This window comes from Nicotiana tomentosiformis, chromosome 1 (genome assembly GCF_000390325.3).
Source record: "Nicotiana tomentosiformis chromosome 1, ASM39032v3, whole genome shotgun sequence".
Lineage (NCBI taxonomy): Eukaryota > Viridiplantae > Streptophyta > Magnoliopsida > Solanales > Solanaceae > Nicotiana > Nicotiana tomentosiformis.
In genome coordinates, this window is record NC_090812.1 from 78,951,470 (window position 1) to 78,968,589 (window position 17,120).

Here is a 17,120-nt window from a genome sequence, read left to right on the forward strand (position 1 = left end):
GTATCAACTTTTTCTTTCTTTATTCTTCTAGACCTCAAAAAAGAACCAATAGAAAATAAAATAGCAAACTAAAATGGAAAACAAAAAGCTAACAACTTTGAAACTTAACTTGAAACCTGAAAATAAATCAACACACTCACCACTCCACTAACATCCCATTACGCATCAGTCATCACCAATGGATCGTTTTCTCATCACCCCCACCTTTCTCTCTCTTCTTCTCCTCACTTTCTCTCTCTTCTCAGGTAATCATTAACATAATCACAGCCACTTTCCTTCTAATTTCTGTTTAAAATCTTAATCTTTTCTTGATTATTGTAAAAATTAGAACTTTTATGCAGATGTGCAGTCAACAACTTTCAAGATAGTCAACAAGTGCCGTCACACAGTATGGCCCGGAGTATTAACCGGAGCTGACAGAGCGCCCATTAACCCAACCGGGTTTACTCTCAAGACTGGCAAATCCAGGACTCTCAAAATGCCCAGGTCTTGGTCGGGTCGGGTTTGGGGTCGGACCCTCTGCTCTAACGACCCCTCCAACGGTGGTAAATTTACATGCGTCACCGGAGATTGCGGCTCCGGCAAGGTTGAGTGCGCTGGAGGCGGCGCTATACCGCCGGCGACTTTAGCGGAGTTTACACTCAACGGCGACCAGGGGTTAGATTTTTATGACGTCAGTCTTGTGGATGGGTACAATCTTCCTATGCTTATAGTTGCTAAAGGAGGTACAAGAGGGGGATGCAGTGCCACGGGATGTCTAGTGGACCTGAACGGCGCGTGTCCTAGGGATTTGAGGGTTGCGAGTGGGAAGGGGAGTCATAGTGAGAGTGTTGGGTGTAAGAGCGCGTGTTTGGCGTTTAATGATCCGATTTACTGCTGTAGCGAAGCGCACAATACTCCTGACACGTGTCAGCCTTCGAGCTACTCGCTCTTCTTCAAGCACGCGTGCCCACGCTCTTACAGTTATGCTTATGACGACAAGACTAGTACCTTCACTTGTGCCTCTGCTGATTACTTGATCATCTTCTGCCCTCTCCCTTATACCAGGTGAATTTACTATTACGCCCTTCCTATTTTGATTCCTCGTTATTGGAAGATTTTTACTAGTTATAAATGGTTGGGTAGGTTGATATTCAGCATTATACTCTCTGTGTTACATCTTTCTATATTTGAAAAACTGTAGTTTTTCCATTTTACCATTAATGAAATGCTTTTGTCGCCATAATAATGGCGTGGCAGTGATATGGAATAATAATGTGATGGTATGTTTAAGTATGAGTGAAAGTCTTCTTTTGTTCTTAAACTTCCTACTCAGTCAAACAATGCCATATAAAATGATATTGAGGGAATAATAGTTAAATTATGATAGAAAGCTTTGGTTGGCGAAGTCTGCCTAAGCACGCGCTAAATCGGCCTCAGTTTGGTATTAAATGAGCAACGAGTTCCATTTGTGGAACTCAATAAAATGGAACAGGTGTAGAGAATATATAGCCGACTTCAACTAATGTAGAATTAATTCATAGTGGATTGATTGATTGACTGACATGATCTAAATTATGGACATTCAAATGAAATTTCTATTGAATACTAATAAGTTCTATGGGGTTCCATATTCATTATTTATTGAGCATCTGATATGGAATTTATGGCGTGAGACATTTATAGGCTTCCAATCTAACTTAAAATGATATTCTTCATCAAAGATAAATTGTAGTTCCTGAGCATATTATGAAGACTAGCTTTTCTTTGAAACACACCAAGAGGAATGGCTGAATATTTTCTTGTTGTTACCGGGCAGGAAAGTAGATTCCCAGCCTAGTGGTATCTCCAGGAGCTAAATTCTCTAGCCTTGCGGCACCTAATCAGGAATAGTTTGATTCAACACATTCTCAAGCCTACAAATATCTAGGCCGGAATAGTCTTAAAGTCTTAATGAGATTATGTGTCATTAAATAACGGATTAATAACTTGTCCTTCACAGAGTTAGAGCATATACATTTATGAAGGATTATACACTTGATATAAAGGAGAGATTAGAGGAGTGTAAGCAAAAGTGGAGATTAAGGAAGTGAAAGAGGAAGTGGCTTGAGAGTGACTATTATCAAGAGTAAAGTGGGAATATTTCAATTTAATACAATTTCTATATTTCTTAGAGCGCACACCTGCATGCTCGGAGTTAGCCAGGGCTGCTAACTCCGTCTCAGTGTCACACCGTTGAAGTGCTCACTGGTCTGTCTTTCTTTTTTTAACCGCTTGTCTACAGGTTTGATAAGGCACTTTCATTTTGCTCATGAGAGCTCTGCAATCATTTATCTTGCTTGCAGTTGGCTGCCAACCACAGTCCCCTCTGGCAACTAGTGAACAATGGAGAGGGATTCAACTCTTACTACAGGTTTCTGAGCCCAAAGATCAGCCATCGCTGTATAGCATTCTGCTAACTTGTCACTGAATTCTTCTGCCAAAAAATAAAAACTTATCACTGAATCTCATAACCTGTGACCCATTCATATATCTCATAATCTATGACCCATTCATTGGAAGCGGCTTACCTATTGAGAGACTGTATTGGTGGATATGAGGGTTTGTTGGAACGTTGCAGGGTTCTGGTTATAGTGCAGAACACTTTTCTTTCCAGAATTGGTAAATCAAGGCAGTTCTCCTGCACTGTCAATGTGGAAGAGTTCTTGTTCCCAAAACTTGCTTTTGGTGTTTGAAAACTTTAAGAGCCCTGACTCATTGCTTATGATTCTCCTTTTTCTTGTCCTTCTTCCGAACATATTTCCCGTGGAGTAACCACATGTAACTTCCAAAGCCAACATTGGTCATGCTTCACCAACTTAATGTTGAGCCAAATGTCGAAGGAATTACATTCACATCCTTCTTGTTACATGTCTTTGGCAAATGGATTGGGAAAGAGAATAAGTGCTAAAGATATAGGCTTTCTCATTAAGATCTAGAGCATGAGTTGTTTGTATTAGCCTTGTGCATATTGGTTAGTTTGAATTTACCCGATGAGACAGTTTTCAGGTAATTTAATTTTAGAGACATATCTAGGATGTCAAAGGACTATGACAAACGGACATTATCATTGGCTGCTCCTTGCTTTTCTTTTTCTCCCACAAAACCAAGATTCCTGTAATGAGTAAAATAACCATGTCAACAAAGTTTACAGAATTGGTAATAAACTAACAATAGACATAGCTGAAACTTCACGTGCTGAAGAAGCTAAACCACTGAATTTAGTTTGGCAAGGTTAGCAGAGTGTACAGACACTAGCCTAACAAGTTCTAGCTTTTAAGGGAGGGAGTACTACTACAACTGATTATTTCGTTGAGAAGGTCATCTGGTTTTAGCTTCTTTGGTCCTCTTCCCTTCCCTCCTGTAGTATGGAAGTCGTCCTTAAGGTAGTAGTACAAAAAGTTTGTAGCATGTTTTAGATCTGACTAGCCAAAGGAAATAGAAGTTGTCTTAATGCATGTAGCGAAGACTTACAACCAGGAGTTTTGTTTGTCTATATTCATCCATTGCTATACTGCATCATTTATGAAGCAATGTGCACCATTTGGATTGTTTAGGAGAATTAACTAAAATCCTTTTATTGTCGCTGGTTAAGAAAAATGTAGATATAAAACCTTAATCTCGTTTTCTCTCAGCTTTCAGCTATACAAATTATTGCTGCATTGAAACTCCGCAACATAGATTCCTTTTCCCAGTCCGAGATGTTCTAGTAAACTGTGAGCGTATGTTCCTTGTAAATCTTTTGATCAGGTTTAAGTCGTGCAGTAAATGTTCCCCCAAGGTGGTCCTTGCACTTGGCACAAAAAGAGTTTAGGAGAAGTTCCTTTTGAATGTCCAGAAGAACTCGGAGTAAACTCGGATTAATTAATACTTATAGCAAAAATTAAACAGAACTCTGAACTCAAATTAATGGAAGGGTAAGCAATATCTGGCTATTTGCCACATCTATTGGGTCAATTGTCAGAAAAAACATACTTCCTCTGTCTCAGAAGGAGTGGCAGAGTTCATGTACGAGAATCAAGGCACTAAGTGGAGGTGTGAACTCGGACGTTGGTTATTTCTGAAATAAAATTTCTTTATGTACAAACTAAATAAAAAGTAATTACAATTTCTTATTGTTAAAAGTACGAAGAAAATGTGAAATAATAATCAAAGCAAAATCTTGTCCCCAAAAAGAAAAAAAGCAGTAAGGTGAAATTTTACTTAGTTGTTTAAGACATCTATGACGATCGTGACATTTAAATAGTTGAAGGGTACTTAACAGTAGTTGTTGGAAAGTTCTCTTCAAAATGAAAAAGTTATCTGCTGAAAAATCAATATGATAAATCAGGAAACACGTTACTTCAAAATTGTAAAACAGATAAAAAACAAACCATTAGCTAACATTTTATACACGATCTTGAAGTTGAATAGTTAAATGTATGATTTTGTTGAGACCCTTTGCCGTAAGAGAGTTAAATGGCATACCACAAGTTCAAATTTCAAAGTGTTGAGGGTTTACTAGATGCATCTGCTGCCAGTAAGAACATGTTTATCCAATAGTATTGTCTAAAGCATAACATCTTAAATCTTCTTTTCGTTGCCATCTGTGGTCGTCCATCCAACTCGCTTAAAGCAGCTTGCCATACCATTCTCTAGAGCCATTCACCATTTCTTCCTTTATGGAGTGACTTTCTTTTTCGTCCATCTGGTGGATGTTATAGCATGATGTTTTTCACTCGCAAATTAGCTTTAGTGGTTTAGTAACTTGAGCTTTCTACATGCTGCGGTTAATGTTTTTTGAACGGGAACTGTACAGCATGAAAGTGCTAGGATTAAGGAAGGATCCAGCTGAGCTGCCACTGGTTAATAAAACCATGATGTACATTGGAAGGCATCATCGAATTGGTGAGTCATCTATCCGATCATCTTTATTGCACCATTTGGTGTCAGCCATGCCTAGCAATATTGCACTTGTGAATATTGTGATTTGAGACTGACCTTAATGGGCAACTTTCAGGCTAATTTACAAACAGAAGTTGAAGCTGGGGATTTTGTTACGTACCCAAATGCCATCAATCTCTCTCATGTAAAATCATGTGCTGCTTTGTTTCGGTGGGGAACTCGTCGATACAAATGACAATATTTGTGTATAAGCGCTTGTAGCTTCTTATAAATCTGCAACTTTTTCGTTTTCACTTTACATTTTGCTCTCCATTGCTTTTGGTGGTTGGAAGGGTCCATTGTGTAATATCATGGGCATGTCGAGCAAGAGTCTTGGGGGCAAAAGAAGCTTTAAAATGTTTTTAGTTGGTTCAAAAACAGATTTATGCCTCCCTTTAAAATTTTTTTGTTCTGTTTTTTGGGGTGTAGAAATAGTGGTAATGTGGTGGACTATTCAAAGCATTTTTTGAACACGTTGAAGGTACATAATAGGATTGTTGAGCTGCTTAGAATATAAATACACATTTCATACAGTTTTTGTTATTTGATTGGTTTTATATAAGGGATAATTACGCTACACATCAAACATTTACACTGTATTTATCATTTGTAGCTATACTTTCAGCAAATTTATCATTCGTAGCTATACTTGAATTTTATAGCATATCCATTAAATGAGGCATTAATTGTTTTGAACTAAAATAGGAGAGCAGTAAGCTCTCGTAGCTCAGTTGGTTAAAGTGCCCGCTTAATTAGCGGAGATTTTGAGTTCGACTTTTAATAATATTTTATTTTCCTGTGTTTATATTTCGCCTTAGTTGTATTCTTTGCGCGAACAAATACAGTCAATACATGTTGTATCCATTGTATACACCTATCTATACAGTCGATACAAGTTGCATCCCAAATACAAGTCGATACAAGTTGTATCCCAAATGCAGTTGATACACATTGTATTCGTTGCGCGTTTGAATACAAGTGATACAAGTTAGTAGCAATTAAATAGTAGCTAAAAAGGATAATTAAGCAAATTATAGTTAATAGGTTCTAAATTATAGTGGTTTATGAAAATTTATATTTATATAATATTGGACAGTGATGACTTATGAGCTTAAATGGAGTGACATGGAGTGAAGGTTCATATGGCCTATTAGTGCAGTTTGTTTTCTTCCTTTTGTTACCTGTCTTTCCTCTCAGCTGAGCTTGAAACTTCTCTTGTATGTTGTTTGTTCATAGATTGAAAAGAGGTATGGAAAAGAATAGAGAAGTTCCCTTGAAAGAATGAATAGAAATGCAATTAGAGGAGGAAGTTGATGGTGGAGGGCGAAGAGGGGAAATAAAAATTGGGAAAAGTACATGATAATCTCAAATACTAAATGGTTAAATTATGTAGGTGGTGTGTAGACGTGAGATAAAATTCACAAATAGTTACTTTTTAATTGTTGTAATTAAAAAATTATTATTATCATGGAATTGCAAATTCCACATAACTAAAAAGTGGATAACCCGTTCTCTTGCTACTTAGACGTGTGTATAAAAAAATTTCGAATTTTTTTCACTTTTAGCCTGCGCTAGAAACTATTTACGTTCGATAGTAAAAAAAAAATATAAAATTTATATAACTTTTATATATAACTTATAGAATATATATATATATATATATATATACAAAATATATATTATTTCGGCTATTACTTTCATTTTCCCAAATTCTCTAACGAAATGAGTAGTAAATTTGCTCAAACGTGTGGTCTGAACTCTGAAGTGGGTTTCAAGTCTTAGGTCAAACTTAATTATTGCCATTTACCAATAGTAGCCCAGCAACGAAAAAGAAGTCTGAATAGTTTCAACAGCTTCTACTATACACACTCCGGTTTTCAGGCAATAAAGCGCGCTCTCTCTCTCTCTCTCACACACACAAAATGTAGAAGAAATGAGATGACAAAAAGGAGCAAAATAGGTAAAGCTTGTCTGCCAAAATCTTGATCTTGATTCTTACTTTATACTAGCCGTTCTGCCTCTGCAATTTGCTTTTTCTTTTCCTCTTCCAAATTCAACTCACGGCAAAATTTAATATATTTGGCGTGCGAAAGCATTCTGCATATGCGCACCGTTCGAAGAAGGTTTTGTTTTTACGGGTGTGATGTATACAGTTTACCCTAATATAAATATTAATAGCTGCTTTTATGGCTCATGTATACGGGTAAAATCGAGCTCGATATTTGAACGAGCTTCCGAACTCCCTGATTAGGCTAGGGTCGAAATATCTGTGATCGAGTGAAATCGAGCTCGAAGATCGATCTGACGTCTAACACCATCAGCCAAGATCGGCACATGATGATTATGATCGAACCCAAAACATTGTCAAAGTTAGCCATCGAAACCATCAGATTTGCCCTCGAGTTTACCGAAGGCGTAACCGGTCCTGTTTTTAACGGTCTCGAAGAAAGTTTTGCCATATCGTCCGACATTGTCCGCAATTCTAGCCATTAATCACTCATTATGGCAAAAATCACGGAACGAGTCAAAAGGGGACCAATGGTTAGCAAATCATGAACTTTTGCCTTTTATAGAACAATAAGATAATATCTTAAAAGGTAGGTTTTCCCTAATATATAAAGGGGACTTGACAATTCATTAGGTACATTGTAACATATACTGATAAGCAATACATTCTCTAAGTTCTTACTCTTTGATATCTTTGTGTCAATAAAAGTGCATTCAACTCAAGGGTAGATTGCTTTCCTAAGCTGAAATCATCCAATTCGTGTGGTTTGTTTGCAATTAATTTATCGCTATTTATTTCAATTTCAATCTAATTTATCGCTTTGTATCAAGTTAATCCGCATATCCTTTAAACCCCTAACAAATTCAATTGTTATCCGATTTTGAGGCTAAACAGCTCCAACTCACGACCTATAGGTCATACGAAAATACCTTTCCCGTTGGACTTTTTTTAAAAAATCTCAGCATTGTATAACATTAGCCTTGGAGTGCAAGACCTTGGTTAATTTTCAAGTTTTCATCATTGTGCCATCTTTGTTCTATAGACATTATATAACGACCCGGTCGGTTGTTTCGAGAGTTATAGCCCCGTTTTCCCCATTTCTACTTCCTTTTGTGCTTTTCAACTATATTATGGTATACTAGGTTAGTTGGTTTGGGTCCAGAGTAGTTTCGGAGTGGATTGAGACACTTAGTCTCTAAAGTAGAAGCTTAAGTTGGAAAAGTCAACAGGATGTTGACTTATATGTAAACGATCTCATATTTGAATTTTTATGATTCTATTAGCTTCGTTAGGTGATTTTGGACTTAGAAGTGCGTCTGAAATGTGATTTGGAGGTCCGTACTGGAAATAGGCTTGAATTGGCAAAAGTTGGAAATTTAGCGATTTCGGTCAGCAGTGGAAAATTTAATATCGGGGTCGGAATGAATTTCCAGAAGTTGGAGTAGGTTAGTGGTGTCATTTGTGACGTGTGTGTCAAATTTGAGGACATTCAGACATGGTTTGGTCAGTTTCGGCGTCGTTTGCGGAATTTGGGAAGTTAGAAGTTTTTAAGCTTGAATCCGAGGGTAATTTGGTGTTTTGATGTTGTTTTGAGTGATTTGATAATTTGTCTAAGTTTGTATGTTGATATATGACTTGTTGGTATGTTTGGTTGAGGTTCCTAGGGGCTCGGGGTAAGTCCGGGTGGTTAACGAATTATTTGAAGTTGGAAAAATGCAGTTGAGGCTGCTGCTACTGGTATTTACGCACCTGCTGAGGGGGAGCCGCAGGTGCGAGGTCGCAGGTGCACTTGGTGAGCCGCAGATGAGGACGTAGAGGACCTGGGATGGAACCGCATGTGCGTAAGATTGGTCACATCTGCGAGCCTGCAGATGCGAGGCTGAGTCACAGATGCGGAATTGAGGAGGACTGCTAGTGGCCGCAAGTGCGAGGTCTTTTACGCACCTACGAGGTCGCAGAAGCGGATAGGGAGCGCAGGTGCGGAGATGTTCACTTAAGTGATTGTCCGCAGATGCGGCGATTTGGGCAGAACCTATAGATAGGGGACTTTGAGATTTTTGCTCATTTCCACCATTTTTAATTCGGACTTTGGAGCTTTTGGTGTGATTTTCGAAGGGGATTCAAGGATATTCGCTGAGGTAAGTTGCTTAAGCTCTATTATCTTTAGCTATGGTGTTTTCCCTTTAACTTCCCCACCTAATTAGTAGGATTTTTGAAGTGAAATAAGGGGTCAGGGCTTGGGATTTCGGAGAGAATAATTTGGGGATTTGAGGGACCAAATGATGTCGGATTTTGATAAATTTAGTATGGGTAGACTCGTGAGTGAATGGTCTTTCGGGTTTTGTGACTTTTGTCAAATTTCGAGACGTGGGCCCGGGGGCCGGGTTTGAGTGAATTTCGGGATTTGGCCTATAAATTTGTATTTTCCTTGTAGGATTCATTCCTTTAGCTCATATTGATTGTATTTTATTGCTTGTATCTAGATTCGGGTCAATTGGAGGCCGGTTCGAGAGGAAAGGGCATTTCGGAGTAGGAGTTCTATGCTGTTGTGGTAAGTAACACTTTTAAATCTGGTCTTGAGGGTATCTAACCCGGAGTTTGGTATAATGTGACTGTTTGAAGGTGGCACCCATGCTAGGTGACGGGCGTGTGGGTATACGCCGTGAGAGATTGAGACTTGGTCCGTCCCGGGAGACTGTGAAGTCTAATAGCCTTTATTTGTGTTTATATGCATTTATGTCTACTAGAACTTGACTGTCTTTCATGTTAGAGATCATGCTTAGGCTATATTGCTGCTCATGGTAGTTATATTCAGTCATAGTGATTCTTGTACATGCTTACCTTGGTCTCTATTATTTTTCCCTGATGATATACTGTAATACTTTGATTTGGGTTATTTTCCCTTTCTTTATTGAGAGCTATGAGATAGAGAGGTTCATGACTCAGTAAGGTCGAAGGCCTAGTTATGAGGTATTGTTCTATGGAACGTGAGTTGTCCGTGCAATACATGAGTTCCCCGTGCGGATCCTTATATTTATACTAGGACACGTGAGTTGTCCGTGCAGATTATAGCGCTTGGGATGTAGGAGCCCCTCATGAGTCTGAACACCCTCAGTGAGCGCATGTACCTATTGAGCGTGTGTATTGAGGGCTGAGAGTTGAGTGCCGAGTTGTTGAGGGTTTGAGTGACTGTTGCCATGAGCGATTGTACTTGCTTTTCAATTGTTGATGCACTTACTATCTGTCTTTGTTGTAAAATTTCTGAAAGTTTCAATATCCGGAGTACCTGCATTTTAACTGTATAAAACTGATTTGACTTAAACTGCCGGATTTGAAAGTATGTCTAATCCTTGCTGAAATTATTGAAAATGAACTGTACTGTATAACTCGTCACTGCTTTTCAGTTCCTTATTTATTTCTGTTACTTGCTGAGTTGGTTGTACTCATGCTACTCCCTGCACTTCACGTGCAGATCCAGGTATGTTTGATCACGGAGGTCGTTGAGTTCGGACGGATCAAGTACCTGAGACTATGAGGTAGCTGCCGGCGTCCGCAGTACCTTGTCTCTCCTTCTATATTTCTTTCTGTCTTGTATTGATACTTAGACACTAGTTGTATTAGTTTGGTTATCTAGATGCTCATGACTTAGTGACACCCCGATGTTTGGGGCTAGTTTACGCATTTTAATTCTATATTGAGTTCAACTTTGGTTTTTATGAAACATTTTTGATATGAAAAAGTTTTAAACTACCTTTTCTATTGAATTACTAGAGTATTTTGGGAACGTCACCTTGCCTAGTACCATCGATAGGCGCCATCACGACATGTTAGGTTTTGGATCGTGACAAGTTGGTATCAGAGCTCTAGGTTACATAGGTCTCACGAGTCATGAGCAGGTTTAGTAAAGTCTTGCGGATCGGTACGGAAACGTCTGTACTTATCATCGAGAGGCTGCAGAACCTTTAGGAAAATTTCACATTCTTGAATTATTGTCGTGCGAATCTGTTGATCTGGTTACTAAACATTTGTTGTTTCATTCTCTCACAGATGGTGATGACTCGTACTACTGGGCAGGATGGACAACCACCAGTACTACCAGCCAGGGCATTGAGAGGCCGAGGACGCGGTAGGGGCAGAAGTGAAGCCCCCACAGCAGCTGGGGCAGTACCTGCAGATCCACCAGTTATCCCAGATCAGGACCTGATTCCAGTTGTTGATGCACCAGCTCAGGCACCACATGTGCTTATTGTGATTCCAGGCCTCCAGGAGGCCCTAGCTCAGATTCTAACAGCGTGTACCGGCCTTGCTCAAGAGGTCTCTATCTCGACGGCCGCAACCACTTCTCAGGCCGGGGGAGGCACTCAGAATCCTGTCGCTCGCACACCCGAGCAGGTTGTTCAGGGACTCCAGACACCGGAGGCACCACCAGCCCAACCGATTGCAACTGCTCAGGATTATGTGGTTCCTGCTATGCCTGAGGATGATCAGCGTATGTTGGAGAGGTTTGGGAGACTCCAGCCACCACCTTTCAGTGGCACAGAGAGAGAGGATGCTCAGGACTTTTTGGACAGGTGTCAGAGAATACTCCATACTGCTGGTATTTTGGAGACTTGTGGGGTCTCATTCACTACCTTTTAATATTCTGGGGCTGCACTCATATGGTGGGAGACTTACGAGAGGCGTGGGCTTGTTGGCGCAACACCCCTTACTTGGAAGCAGTTCTCTGTGGTCTTTTTGGAGAAGTTCGTGCCTCACTCCCGCAGAGAGGAGCTGCGCAGACAGTTTAAGCAGCTTTGCCAGGGTGATATGTTTGTGACACAGTATGATAAGTGATTCTCGGAGTTGTCCTATCATGCTATCTGGTTAGTTCCCACAGACAGTAAGAGGATCATGAGGTTTATAGATGGTCTCACTTTTCAGCTACAGTTGCTTATGACTAGAGAGAGAGTGTCTGATGCTACCTTTGATGAGGTTGTCGACATTGCTCGGCAGATTGAGATGGTTCGCTGTCACGAGAGGGTTGAGAGAGAGGACAAGAGGCCTCGTGGTTAGGGTGGATTCAGCGGTGCTCCTTCTGGGGGTCAGTTCCAGCACGGTAGAGGTTGCCATTTCAGACAGGCTCAGACAGCTCGACCATTTCACAGTGGTGCATCATCTGGCCATGGTTCTTACAGTCATTGGCAAGGCCAGTCATCATTCAGTGCACTACCAGCGCAGAGTTCTCATCATTCCCCGTCCGCTCAGATATCCCCGAGTAGTTCTTTTAGGCATCAGGAGGAGCAGTTTTATTAGAGGAAGGGTTGTTTCGAGTGCAGATATTTTGGTCATATTATGAGAGATTGCCCTAGGCTATTGGGTGGGACTCCACAGTGGAGTACTCGGTCGATGGCACCAGGGGGTGGTCAGGGGGTGGTCAGGCCCGTTTCTATGCCCTCACTGCCAGACCAGATCCTATTGCTTCAGATGATGTGATTACAGGTATTGTCTCAGTTTGTCATAGAGATTCCTCTGTATTATTTGACCCTGGTTCCATGTATTCATATGTTTCCTCATATTTCGCCCATTTTCTAGATATGCCCCGTGAGTCTTTAGTTTCATATGTTCATGTATCTACTCCTGTGGGTGATACTATTGTTGTGGACCGCGTATATCGGTCATGTGTGGTGACTTTTGGGGGTCTGAAGACCCGAGTGGACCTTTTGCTGCTCAGTATGGTTGACTTTGATAAGATATTGGGTATGGATTGGTTATCTCCATGTGCACCGGTTCTATTTGTAAAGAAAAAGGATGGTTCCATGAGGATGTGCATTGATTATAGGCAGCTGAGCATGGTCACAGTCAAGAACAAGTATCTTTTGCCTCGTATTGATGATTTATTTGTCTATTTTCAGGGAGCGAGAGTGTTCTCCAAGATTGATTTGAGGTCCGGTTATCACCAGCTGAAGATTCAGGATTCGGATATTCTTAAGACAGCTTTCAGGACCCGTTATGGCCATTGTGAGTTCTTGGTGATGTCTTTTGGGCTGACCAATGCCCCAACAACGTTTATGCAGTTGATAAACAGTGTATTCCAGCCCTATTTGGACTCGTTCGTTATTGTATTCACTGATGACATCCCGGTGCACTCTCGTAGCCAGAAGGAGCATGCTCAGTATTTGAGGGTTGTATTGCAGAGATTGAGGGAGGAGAAGCTTTATGCAAAGTTCTCCAAGTGTGAGTTTTGGCTCCGTTCAGTAGCATTCTTGAGCCACGTGGTGTCCAGTAAGGGTATTCAGGTGGATCCGAAGAAGATAGAGGCATTGTAGAGTTGTCCTAGACCGTCCTCAGCCACGTAGATTAGGAGCTTTCTTGGTTTGGCGGGTTATTACCGTCGCTTTTTGGAGGGATTTTCATCTATTGCATCGCCCTTGACCAAATTGACCCAAAAAGGTGCCCCATTCAGGTGGTCGGATGAGTGTTAGGAGAGCTTTCAGAAGCTAAAGACTGCTTTGACCACAACTCCAATGTTAGTTCTGCCATCAGCTTTAGGTTCTTACACAGTGTATTGTGATGCCTCGAGGGTAGGTATTGGATGTGTTCTGATGCAGGAGGGTAGGGTGATTGCCTATGCCTCGCGCCAGTTGAAGACCCATGAGAAGAACTATCTTGTCCATGATCTTGAGATAGCAGCCATTGTTCACACCTTGAAGATTTGGCATCATTATTTGTGTGGGGTTCATTGTGAGATCTATACTAATCACTGGAGTTTGCAGTATCTATTGAAGCAAAAGGATCTTAACTTGCATCAGCGGAGATGGTTAGAGCTTCTTAAGGACTACGATATCACTATTTTGTACCATCCGGGGAAGGCCAATGTGGTGGCCGATGCTTTGAGTCGCCGGGCGAAGAGTTTGGGGAGTTTAGCGTATCTCCCAGCAGAAGAGAGAACCTTGGCAATGGATGTTTAGGCCTTAGTGGGCCAGCTTGTCAGATTGGATATTTCGGAGCCGAGTCAGGTATTGGCTTGTGTGGTCTCCAGGTCTTCTCTTTATGACTGTGTCAGGGAGCGTCAGTTGATGACCCCCACTTGCTCGTTCTTCAGGACAGGGTCCAGCAAGGTGATGCCAGAGATGTGACTATTGGTGATGATGGCGTGTTGAGGATGCAGGGCCGGATATGTGTGCCCAATGTAGATAGGCTCTGGGAGTTGATTCTTGAGGAGGCCCACATGTCACGACCCAAACTAACCTCTGTCGTGATGGCGCCTATCGTGGAACTAGGCAAGCTGACTTATTTCCAAAACAAACCAATATTTTCATTTCAAAGATAATTTCAAGGTTATTTAACATAAAACCTCCATTTAAAGAGTTCAAATCAAAGAAAAATAGAAGTACGGAAAAGAAAAGCCTGACATCGGGGTGTCACTAGTCATGAGCATATACTACAATCTGTCTAACAATATCAAGGCTAACTCAGCCCGAAAAATAGCTAAATACAACTAGAGGAAGATAAGAGGGAGAAGAGTAGGGGCTGCGATCGCCAAACAGCTACCTTGCTATCTCCAAGAAAATCAGCAACCAGAACACTCAATAACTGCTACCGTGTCCAGCTACACATGGATCTGCACACAAGGTGCAAGGAGTAACGTGAGTACGCCAACTCAATAAGTAACAACAATAAATAAAGACTAAGCAGTAGTGACGAGCAATAAAGCATATAACGTTCATATCAGGAAATCTCAGTAAAATACCACATGCTCTTAAAAATCAGGATTTGAATCAAACATCTCGTTTAAACCCAGTTCCAATAAAAAAATCATTTTAAGACATTTTTCTAACAGTTTTTCAAACAAAGGCTCAATACAAATGTGAGCAAAAATGATGAAATCATAAATAGCCCCTCGGGCAAAACATCACTCATATACAGCCCCTCGGGCAAACCTCACAGTCACTCGTGCCACTCGGGCATACCTCACAATCACTCTTGCCACTCGGGCATACCTCACAATCACTCTTGCCTCCCAGTCACTCAACACCCGGCACTCGCACTCAGTAGGTACCTGCGCTCACTGGGGGTATGTACAGACTCCGGAGGGGCTCTTTCAGCCCAAGCGTTATAATCTGCATGGACAACTCACGTGCGATAATAATAAAGTATGTTGCAGGCGGGTAGCCTCGATCCACACTAATCCTCACAAATCAGGCCCTCGTCCTCACTCAGTCATAAAGTATGCTGCAGGCGGGCAGCCCCGATCCATACTCATCCTCACAAATCAAGCCACTCGGGTATATTAGTAAAACAGGGAATTCGGCCCAAAACATTTATATGCATCAAAATAGAGTCATAAAACTTAGTTATGCGGTAAACAAGTATAAACATGACTGAGTATAGATTTTCAATACAAAACAGTGAGAGGATGGTAAGAAACAACCCCTAAGGGTCCAAACAGCATTGGCGCAAGCCCCGAACATGGCATTCAGCCCAATTTACAAAAAATCTTTCTAAAACATATAAGTATCAGTGGTTTCAACAAGGTATGGAAATTTACAGTTGCTACGGGATGGACCAAGTCACAAATCTTCAACAGTGCACGCCCACAAGCCCGTCACCTAGCATGCGTGTCACTTCAAAATAGTAGAATGATACGAAATTCGGTGTTTCATACCCTCAAGACTAGATTACAATCGTTACTTACCTCAAACCGCGAAATTCTTATTTTGCAATGCCCTTTCCTCGTGAATTGGTCTCCAAACACCTCGAATCTGGTCATAAATAATTCGTTTCAGTCAATAAAATTCATTGGAATTAATTCCACCAGATAATAATAATTTTTCCATAAAAATCCAAAAATTAGCTCAAAATAGGCCCACATCTCGGAACCCGACAAAAGTTACAAAATCCTAAAGCCCATTCAACCACGAGTCTACCCATACCAATTTTACCAAAATCCGACCTCAACTCGACCCTTAAATCTACAAATCTTATTTCAAAATTTCTAAGTTCCAATCTCCGATATACACCTCAAAATCATGTAATCTAGTCGGATTATTCGATAATAATTCAATATTATGGAGTAGAAATGATCACAAGGGACTTACCTTAAGTTTTCCTTGAAAATATATCAAAAATCGCCTCCCCTCAAGCTCCAATTTGTCAAAAATGGCAAATGGGACGAAGTCCTTGTTTTTATAATTCTGCCCAGACAACCTCGGTTCTGCCTCGATCTTGGCCTTCGATCGAGGTCCTCGATCCTAGCCCTCGATCCTGGTTCTCGATCCTGGCCCTCTATCCTGGTACTCGATCCTGGCCATCGATCCTGGTCCTCGATCCTGGTTCTCGATCCTGGCCCTCGATTATGACTTCGACCCGGCCTTCGACCGTGACCCTCGACCCTGGGCTCGATCATGGTTTCGATAGTGGCCCTCGACTCTGGGCTCAATCTGGGCTCATTTCTGGGCTCGATTCTGAGAGCTTTTTGGGCTCGAATCTGGCAGAAGCAATTTCCAACAGAAGGAAATTGTAGCAGCTGTTCTAGTTCAATTTTTGATCCGTTAACCATCCAAAACTCACCCGAGGCCCTCGGGACCACAACCAAATATACCACTTTTCTAACTTAAAATTTTCAATTATGAGACTAGTGTCTCATTTCACTCCGAGTTCCTTCCAGACTCGAACCAACTAACCCGATATAACATAATATAGCTGAATAACACAAGAAGAAGTAGGAATGGGAAAAATAGGGTTATAACTCTCGAAACGACCGGTCAGGTCGTTACATCCTCCTTCTTTTAAACATCCATTCGTCCTCGAACGGGTATAGAAACATACCTGGAGTCTCGAATAGGCGTGGATATCTGCTATGCATCTCCCGCTCGGTCTCCCAGGTGGCCTCCTCCATAGGCTTACCTCTCCATTACACCTTCACTGAAGCTATATCCTTTGACTTCAACCTTCGAACCAACCGATCTAAAATAGCGACTGGCTCCACATCATAAGTCATATCACCCTCCAACTGGACCGTGCTGAAATCCAAAACATGGGACGGATCTCTGATATACTTTCGTAGCATGGAAACATGAAAAACTAGATGCACACTCGACAAGTTGGGTGGCAAGGCAAGCTTATAAGCCACCTCTCCTATCCTCCGAAGCACCTCAAAATGCCCAATGAACCGGGGGCTCAAATTGCCCCT

At 41.2% G+C, this 17,120-nt stretch overlaps 1 protein-coding gene across 1 annotated transcript; it reads left to right on the plus strand.

Moving 5' to 3' along the window:
- Positions 1-5,484, plus strand: LOC104113613 (thaumatin-like protein 1b). Its single transcript, XM_009623828.4, has 4 exons — positions 1-245; positions 342-1,047; positions 4,817-4,905; positions 5,018-5,484. The coding sequence occupies exons 1-4, from the start codon at positions 179-181 to the stop codon at positions 5,020-5,022; spliced, it is 867 nt and encodes a 288-aa protein (XP_009622123.1). The 5' UTR covers positions 1-178; the 3' UTR covers positions 5,023-5,484.
- Positions 5,485-17,120: the final 11,636 nt, after the last annotated feature.

Excerpts from the sequence above, each read along its gene's own strand:
- LOC104113613 (XM_009623828.4), top strand. The coding sequence starts at position 179 with ATGGATCGTTTTCTCATCACCCCCACCTTTCTCTCTCTTCTTCTCCTC. Across the intron at positions 246-341 it reads CACTTTCTCTCTCTTCTCAG|ATGTGCAGTCAACAACTTTC; the intron begins GTAATCATTAAC and ends ACTTTTATGCAG. Across the intron at positions 1,048-4,816 it reads TGCCCTCTCCCTTATACCAG|CATGAAAGTGCTAGGATTAA; the intron begins GTGAATTTACTA and ends GGAACTGTACAG.